Source organism: Chrysochloris asiatica, unplaced genomic scaffold, assembly GCF_000296735.1.
Source record: "Chrysochloris asiatica unplaced genomic scaffold, ChrAsi1.0 scaffold00275, whole genome shotgun sequence".
NCBI lineage: Eukaryota > Metazoa > Chordata > Mammalia > Afrosoricida > Chrysochloridae > Chrysochloris > Chrysochloris asiatica.
Window position 1 is genome coordinate 2,977,210 of NW_006408793.1, and position 9,883 is coordinate 2,987,092.

The following is a 9,883-nucleotide window of genomic DNA, read 5'->3' on the forward strand; positions in this document are numbered from 1 at the left end:
CCATGGGCACCAGACTTGACTCTGACTTACTCTGGCTGATGCATTTGATCATTGTGGATCTACTTAATTTCTCAGCACATTAAAAGAGCTAGCTCCTAGAAGTAATTCAGCCATGGCAAATCAGCACAAACATCAAAAGAAACAAAGCTTTGTAGCACTTGAAATGTTTGGTCATTTGTAACAGCAATGCAATGCTTCCCATCCTGATATTGAAGGAATACAAAAACCTCTCCAGGGTCCTCTTGTGGCACTGTGGGCTAACGTCCTGGACTGCAAAGTTGGTCTGAACTGCAAGGTCAGTGGTTCAAGCTCACTAGGCTGCTCCTTGGAAACCCTACACTGGGTCACTGTGGGTCAGAATCTACTCTACAGCATTTAACAATAACAACCAACACACACTAAAACATTTTTAGAAGTGGTTGGATAAAGAACCCGGAGTATAGACGTAACAGGATTAACCCTTAGCCAGCATCCATCATAAGCAACTGTCCAGGGATAGCCCTCATCTGAGTATCTTTTAGTAATTGTTTAGTCCCTCTTTCCTATAGTTTAAGTCAACCACTACAGATATTCAGACGCTTGTCAATTGTCACTATCACTCCAATGCATCTTGGGATGACCTAAAGCTACTGCTGTGGTACTCAAAGTATGGCCAGTGGTGTTATCAGAAATGTAAATCCTCTGGCTCCTTCCAAATTGATTCTTTCTAAGCCTATTACAAGGAGCTCTGGTAGTGTAGTGGTTACGAACCGGGCTGCTAATCTCACATTCAGCAGTTTGAAACTACCCGCTGTTCCGCTGGAGGAAGATGAGGTTTTCTGCTCCCGTAAAGATTTACAGCCTTGGAAACCCTGTACAGGGTCGCTGAGTCGGAACCGACTCCACGGCACATAGCAAGAACCCTATTGCCGTCCAGTTTACACCCCACTTACTTGCGTCTGTTAAGTGTAAAAATCGACAAAGAGTGTATTACCTCTTTACGGGTTGCACACAGCACATCCTCCTCTCTCTTGTCAGGGGGCTAGAGTATCCCAGATTGGTCTTACACCATCAGAAACCCAGAATGAATATGTAGCACAGCTCATCCTGACTAGTTTGGTGAGTCCTGGTGTGGCGCTGCAGGTTAATGTGCCACACTGCAAAGCTGTTTGAACTGCAAGGTTGGCAGTTCAAGCTCACCAGCTGCTGCTTGGAAACCCTATACAGCACCACTGTGGGTTGGAACTGACTCAACAGCACTTAGCAACATACCTACTAGGATTCTTTTAAGCAAATACAACGTAAAGACATGCATATACTGTTGACACAGCAATTTTTGGTAGCCAAGTCGGTTCTGACTCTGGCAGTTCATACCCACCTAGTATTCCATTGCATGATCCTGCAGTACCCCAGCAGGACTCCTACAAAAGCAGATTGTTAAGTGCGGCAGTTCCGAGGAGCAGTGGGTAAAATTTGAACCACTGACCATGCAATTCAAACTTATCTTACAGTCAGATGCATTATTCCACAGTGCCTATGGGGCTACTTTTACCCTGTCAGAATCAAACTGGGTAACTCATTTCTAATAAACCCTACTCCATAAACTGGACTCCGGGTACGGCGTTGTGAATCAGCACTGGACTGCCAACCACAAGATCGGTAGGTCAAGCTTGCCAGCTGCTCCTAGGAAACCCTATAAAGGGTCGTTTTGAGTCAGTACTCCATAAATTAAAGTCCTGGCAGGGCACTGTTGGCTAAGCTCTGGACTGAAAACTGCAAGGTAGGCAGTTCAAACCCACTACACAGGGTTACTATGACTCAGAACCAACTTGATGGCACTTAACTCCATAAATTGGGATTCCTGATGTGGCTCTGTAGAATACTTGCTGGACTACTAACCACAAGGTTGGAGGTTCACACCCACCTACTGCTTCTTGGAAAACCTATACATGGTTACTCATTTTGAGTTGAACCTGATCTGACATAACTTTAGAAATTCAAGTTCAATGATAGAAAACAGAAAATACCTGTAAGGCACTAAGTGTCTGCTTACGATAAAGATAGACGATAGTTTAGAGAAAATCCCCTTGTAGGCCCACTAAGAAATAGTCTATCATCATTTTATTATACACAAACCATGGGATCCTTGAGAACTTCAAGAGAAAACAACAACCAAATAATATTATACCACCTTTGTTACATTATTCTGATTTTAAATTTTTAATCAAATTCCTTAAGTTATTAGCCATATTACATGTTAAAATGAGCTTTCTAAATAACTTTAAGGAGCTCTGGTAGCGTAGTGGTTACGAGTCGTGCTGTGGACCTCAAGGTCAGCAGTTCGAAACTTCCAGCTGTTTCGCAGGAGAAAGATGAGGCTTTCTGCTCCTGTAAAGATTTACAGCCTTGTAAACCCTGTACTGGGTCACTATGAGTCGGAACCGACTCCACGGCACATAACAACAGCAATATAATGACTGCTTTTTGTGTATAAATAAGTGTCAATGAAATAAAAATATACAACGGTATACTAGGCAAAGAACTTTATTAACATTTGTCTCAAATTTATTCCCAGGCTTCTTCAGCATAAATTGGCTGCAAAGAATGAATTATGTATAAGCAAAAACTGAAAAGAGCTGCAATGTCCAAAGAGCTTGGGCTGAAAAATATTAGAGATCTAGATTTTATCAGATCCACAAACAAAACAAATTGAAAAAGCAGTCATAATATAAAATAGCAGCTCCAAGTAACTTCTTCAAGTTTTAGCCTCCTCAAAAAGTAAACCCAACAAGTAACCCCAATTTTGGAAGCCCCAACAAAAATTTCCAAAAAAACCAAAAAAAAAAAAAAAAGAAACTCAGGAAAAAGCCAAATCTACAAATTAGTAGATCTCTTCACAGTTAAATCAGGTTATGCATTTCATTAGAACATTTGTTTTTATTTTCAAAGAGACCACTATCCATTTGGCACATTTTAGAAGCGTATGTTTAGGCACAAGTAAAACAAGGAAATGAAGACAAGCCAGTGATTTGTCAATCATGTAAACCACAGGTATATGTCCTTTCTGCTCCTGCCCCACTACAGAATTAATGGACTCTAGGTCAACATGGAGGCAGTAGAACAAATACAATGACTAACTTTGAAGTTTCCCTTGGTTCTTTAGGGACTCCTGTCTATATAGTGTGATTATTTGTGAATTTTGTGATTCTACCCCCAGTAAATATTTATTATGCAACCAAGTAGGAAAAAAGAGCCATGTATATGAAACACAGGTTGTTGGTGTGTTTAGGTCACAATGTATACACTTACTCAGTATTTAAGGTTAGACAATCACATTCACATCTCCCTTGGATCTTAAGGAATGAGAAGTCTACAAATATTAAGTTCTAATCAAACAACACTATTTTTTCCTGAGTTCCACACCTTCCCCCTAGTTTTCTGTATCTTAATTTCTAAGATTTTTCTATAGCTAAACCACAAATGAAGGTAGTTTTCTACCTGGAACTTCATCATCATCATCCTCTCCAGTAGCAAGTGGTGCTTTTCCATCCACAGCTGTGAAGAGAAAATGTAGGTGTTATTTATACATTTGTGCAAGTCTTCAATATACTGATGGTTAATGACACTGACCCTTCAAATCTCATCTATATGATCAGTAAGATAGTATTTTGATATTTACAAATGGACTAGAATAGTAATTACTAACAGCCAAAAAACCAAATCCCACACCCATCTTTTAAAACCCTCTAGGCCCCTAGAGGACTTCTGGTGTGGTGTTGTAAAATTAGCACTGGACTATGAACCATGGGGTCAGCAGTTCAAACTCACCAGCTGCTTCTTAGAAATCCTAAAGAGTCACTATGAGTCAGATCCGACTCTATGGCACTTTAACAACAGGCCCTGAGGAAGCAGACAGCAATAGGAAGCTCCCAGGGTACATTACACATAAACCCAAATACCAAATTATGATTAAGACTTATTTTGGGGGACAAAGGCAGGGGTTACTTCCTCAAAGACTCTGTTGGCTTTGTGCACCACTTATGCATGGCATAAGGACTATGTTCAAAATCATTCATGGAAGCAAAATGATTACTGACTTACCCTTTCATCTCTCAAGAAAGTAAACTGCATTCGAGTCCTGAGACCTCACAGTATCAATGAGATATTTCAAAAGCCTACTTTAGTTGTGAAAGCCAGAGATGTTCTCGAACTTCTAATGCCTCTCAAGATGACAAACCCTACTCTTCAAATTTTAAATCTGATGACAGAATATATTTTTTAGAAACACGCTCACATGCCCATATGCTCCTCTTGTTTCTGTTAGATGGCGTTGAGTCGATTCTGATCCACGGTGCTCCCATGTGCAGAGTTACTGGCTCCATACGGCTCTCAAGGCCGAGACCTTTTAGAAGCAGGCTGCCAGGCCTGTTTTCTGAGGTGCCTCAGGGTGAGTTTGAACTGCCAACCTTTTTAGCCAGTAGCTGAGTATTTAATTGTACCACCCAGGGACTCCACACTAGTGCATTTTTAAACTATTGCAAAGTACAAGTAGTTATCAACAAAGCAAGAAATGGGCATCTGCTTAATTCCTAACTATTTAAGGTTGTGGTTGTTAAGTGCCATCGAGTCGGTTCCGACTCATAGCAACCCTGTATAGGGTTTCCAAGGAGCAGCTGCTGAGTTTGAACTGCCGACCTTGCAGTTCAAAAAGCTTTGCAATCTGGCGCATTAACCCACAGCGCCACACCACAGTTGGTATAATAAAAAGTCTCTGATCCAAAGCAACAAAGTAGAAAATAAGCTTTCTACTGAATCAAGTATAATGGTCACAGTAAAAATGGAACACATTTAGCACGTTATTTAATAACCAACGTTTATTAGAATAAAGTTTATATTTCTAAATTTAAAGATATTCAGCATATACTTTGCACCTTGAGAGGCAAAAATGTGCTGTTAAACCAGTAAGCTATGGCCAAGTCACTATTTATAAACTCACATTGTTTGGGCAGAGCTTCAGCCAGTCTTCTCAAACTAGTCAGACTGTCTGCGCCAAGCTGGTTTAAGATGCTGGGGAGCATTTCTGTCAGCTGCTTTGTTTCAGCGTGGCCGGTAATGGTGAAAGTGTTGGCTGCCAGAGATGCCTGAACTTTAGGATTGTTAAAGTGGATCACTGTTCCTTGGTTTGTGAACATATTCACCTGGAAGGACAGATTTTTAAGAATTAACAATACTCACTGAATTCCCTTTAAAACTAAGCATGTTATATTAAGTGAAAACTGAAGACCTGCTAAAGCTACTATTTCAACTATAGAGCACTTTACAAAAGCAGAGAATACATGCTCTAATAGCTTTCTCTAATATTTATTAACAGGCAAGGAATATGTCTTAGAAATTTTAAGTCTAGTAAATTCTGTTGGAAGCATGGAAAAAACAAAACAATTTAAGGCCTGAATGCTACATTTTTCTAGTCAGATCTTGTTTTATGATGAAATAAAATTCAACACTTACCTCTTCAATACCAGAAATATTATTTACCCCTAATTTCTTTAAGGAGAACTGAAGTTTTTTATCATCTGCTGTGGCTGTTCTATGAACCACCTTCTTCTTTCTGCGAGCAGTTCCCTAAAGGGAGAGACAACCACAGATTTTACTGTAACATCAGATTCTAAAATGCAAAGTATTTCTAATTATTTTCTGACCCTTAGGTCTGTATAATAAAATGATCACACCATTAACTTTGAATGCACGAGCAGGGAAGTTAAGACAAAGATGAAAGCAAAAAAGCGAAGAATTAAAGGAACTGGCTACCAGTACTTAACATCTCCTGGTGTCCTGGTGTGGCGCTGTGGGTTAATGCACCAGACTGCAAAGTCATTTGAACTGCAAGGTCGGTGGTTCAAGATCAACAGCTGCTCCTTGGAAACCCTATATGGGTCAGAATCGACTCAACGGCACTTAACAACAACAGACAACTTTGTTGTTATATGTCATCTGTTATCAAATATAGATTAATGATCTTTTGAAAGTCCTACTTTTTAAAGCCTCATCTGGAAACATCACATACAGCAGTATTCACTCTGTTTTAGTATTCTTAGGATATGCAAGCTTCTCTCTCTCTCACCTAATGCAAAACAGTCACTCCCACACTAAGTCGTTATCTATCGTGGTTCTTTGTCATCATAGCACACACTACTATACGAGACAAAATATTTTATTATCTGTGCCCCTCACTAGAATGTAAGCTCCTTGAGGGCTTCTGTTCTATTTACTGCTATAAACTCATTACCTAGAACACTAGCTAGCTCATTGAAGGCACTCAATAACATGATAAAACGAATTAACAGAAGAAAACGTGTAGCCCCTTTTACCTATATGCCAAGTCTCCAATTTAACCTTAAAATACGACCTATTTTACAATGTTCTAAATCAAAAACTATCACCATCCATTTCCTGCTTAAAACCAATTCATAACTTTCAGGGTTGCTATGAGTTGGAATTGACTCCATGGTACTTAACAATAAATTTTAAATGTTTCTAATGGCTGCATTCTTGCTAATGTGAAAACAGATTAAAAAAAATTAAAGTTTATCTTTCTATAAGGCTTACACAGTCCCTTCCCTCCCCAAGGGACTTCACATTTTTTAAAAAATTATATTCTCAGGACCCAGAATACTAAGGTTTAACTGAAGAAAATGTCAATGGCTACATAAGAGAAATACAAAAACCAGTTCCTTTTCTGTAGATTCCATATACTTCATGTACCTAGAATTTAATTTTTACTAAAATAATTGTTATTACCAATGAGCTGACCCGGTACTGAGATAAAGGGCCTTTGTGCAATTACCACCAAAGTACTCCAAACTTAATTTTGTCTAAGGCAAAACTAGTTCCTCTATTATCACAGTCTATAATAAGTAGGTTTGTTAAATGGTACACAAAATTATTTCTCCATATTCCCATGACTAAAGAAATGCTTCCTTATATAATAATTATTAAGCTGTTAGGTTCACACCTACATCACCTTTAAGTGTTTAAGAAAACTTCAATGTTTCCTTTACCCTCCAGTGATGCCTCTCAATAGTTGAAGCCTAATAATCAGAGTAACAAAAGATGGCAGACAAGAACATTATCCAGATTATTGCTTCTGAAATCTGTATTAAAAGGAATGACAGCTTAACACAATTTAGAAACATCCAACACTGACCCACAAAGAATGTGATGAGTTTTTCTGACATTCAGACCAAACCTGGCCTATAACAATTGCTAAAAAGGACAAGAAGCACCTACTATTGTTAATGGGTGTATGTGGATTTTGGAAGACTACTAGATTTAGCAGCAAAAAAGGAATAGGATAAATTCACTATCGGCAAAGTCCAATAGTTTTACAGATCTATGTCTTATTATTTAAAACCAAGTCCAACTTTTGGCTCTTTTAATTGAAAGCAAATGCTTAAAACTGAGAAAAGCTACTAGGCAATAAATTTGTACTATGGAAGGTTATAAGTTTTACCAAGCACAGACATGTTCTGTCCCAACAGGTTACCACACCTTGTTAAATACTAGGAATGTGCTAACACAATATTAAAGACAGCTAACTAAGTGGGATCTCTGTCTACAATAGACTTCTGATTTAAGGCAGTCACTCAGAGAATACTACAAACCTATCAAGTTCAATGAAGAATCCCCTAGAAGATGATAAACATCTACCAGGAAAAAACATTAACCCAACGCTGATCATTTAAAACCCCACTAATCACTTTGAAGTTATCTTGAACCTCAAACTATAATGTAATTGGAAGGAGAGGAAAATGAACAAATTCAGAACTACTGAGGTAGAGAAAAAATTTGTGGACACTGAATCTCACTGAGAGTAAAACTTGCTGAGACTGCCTTCATTCTAGGGTCTCAGTTTACCATCACTCGTTTTAGTGAAGGAAAAAACAAAACAAAACAAAACAAAACACTTGAATTGTCCTCTTCTGACTGGTTTCTACCTTGCACAGGTGGTTTTGTCAAGTTTACTGTAGCCCAATACCATCATGTTGATCCTGACTCACAGTGACCATAGGACACAGTAGAAAGGCCCCCACAGGTTTCCTACGCTATAAATCTTTATGGAAATTGTTACATATATCTATCTTTCTCCCTCAAAATGGAGTAGATTCAAACCCCTGACCTTTCAGTAGCAACTGAGTGCTTTAACCACTTCACACATATGCTCAGGTTGTTGTTTAGTGCGGCTATATGGGGGCAGACTCATGATGACCCTGTATAGGGTTTCCAAGGATAGCTGATAGCTCTGAATCACCAACAAAGTCACTAGTCGTCCAGTGCTTACCCTACAGTGCCACACCAGGACTCCTATACTCATGTTTTTAAATGCAGTTCTGACTCATAACAACCCTATCTAGAACTTCCGAGGAGCAGCTGGTGGGCCTGAACCACCTACTTTGTAGTCCAGTGTATTAGCCTGCAGCACATACTCGCATTTGTTAAGTGCTGTCGAGTCGGTTCCGACCCATAGCGACCCTGTACAGGGTTTCCGAGGGTGCAAATCTTTGCGGGAGTAGAAAGCCTGATCTTACTCCTGCGGAGCAGCTGGTAGTTTCAAACTGCTGACCTTAAGGTTCGCAGCCCGATTCGTAACCACTACGCTACATATACGCAAATATATAAGCCAAACAGCAACTTTCTGCACCTTAAACCAAAAATAGGTCAAGGGTGTGATGTCCAGAATGACACAATAATCTAATTGAACTGAAGTTTTCTCATGAAATTATCAAACACTGGTTCTAAGTCAAGCAGTGGAATGCTGAAAACACAAGGGTTAGTTACATAAAACCAATGTTTTCTGTTTAAGTCATCTTGTAGTCTCGACTTCTGACTATATATGTTAAAAAAACAACAACAAAAAAAAACGTACAACCTGCAGATCTCCCGGATACACTCTACTGTGCATCTCAGCACCTCCACCCTCATCTGTACGAAAGTCGGGATGCGAAAATGACAAGTCAACGAGATTAGGAATGTAAAAGACGACAAACCACCTTCTTAAAACAAAACCAAAAACAATAATCTTTTACTACTACTAAGCAGATAACACATTAAAACTTACTTTTCCACCAATGCGCACTTGTGCCTGCAGTTTGGCGAGTTTTTCTTGATTCATGATGGTTTCTTTCATCTAGAAAAACAGGAAAGCCTCAGCGAGGAAAGGTCTAGCTCGCTATTTCCCGAGTCAATGTCCTTCGGAGGCCGCAGCCGGGAGCCCCAGATCCACCCCGCGGGGCTCCCGCTCTCAGTCTCCAGGGAGCCCCCAGGGCCACCACCTCCCCCAGCCTCCCCGCAGCGCCCCGCTCCGCTCAGCCGGGGCAGCAGGCCTCTCCCCGGGGCTGGCCAGCACCCCCCGCCCGCGGCCCGGCCTCGGCCTAGCCAGGGCCCGCCCGGCCCAGCCACTCTCAGCAAGCCTCGTGGTACCTGAGGCTCCTGTTCTCGGGTTCCGCCGCGAGGTGGAGGAAGAGACGGCGTCGCCTCGACCCCAGGGCAGCCGCCCCTGGCTCGACCTCGCCCCCGAGAGTCAGGCTGAGTGGGTGCGCCTGTCCGTCGCATCGCCTTCCTCTCCTCTGCCCTGTCCCTCCCTGTCTCGCTCCTTCCGGGAACTTCCCGCCCCCGCTCCCGTCCTCCTCCCACGCCGGCGTTCAGAGCCTTTTTGTACCTTGTCAGAGCGGAAATGGGGCCGCGCGGGGGACTAGGGCTGGCGCTCAGGGGGTCTTTGGCAGACCAGCTGAAATTAGGAGCACACACGCGGGGACGCAAGATGGCAGCTAGAGGGAGGCCGGAAGTGATCCAACGCCACTTCCCCCGGAAGTCAGGAAACAGACTTCGCCGCGAGCTTGGTGCCTCG

The 9,883-nt window shown here is 41.3% G+C and overlaps 1 protein-coding gene across 1 annotated transcript; it reads right to left on the reverse strand.

Annotated features, from left to right (window-relative positions):
- Window positions 1-3,448: 3,448 nt before the first annotated feature.
- BTF3 (basic transcription factor 3) lies at window positions 3,449-9,588 on the reverse strand. The gene is made up of 5 exons (XM_006874414.1): window positions 9,457-9,588; window positions 9,095-9,163; window positions 5,488-5,601; window positions 4,976-5,177; window positions 3,449-3,534 (listed from the first exon to the last, which is right to left on the reverse strand). The coding sequence occupies exons 1-5, from the start codon at window positions 9,586-9,588 to the stop codon at window positions 3,449-3,451; spliced, it is 603 nt and encodes a 200-aa protein (XP_006874476.1).
- Window positions 9,589-9,883: the final 295 nt, after the last annotated feature.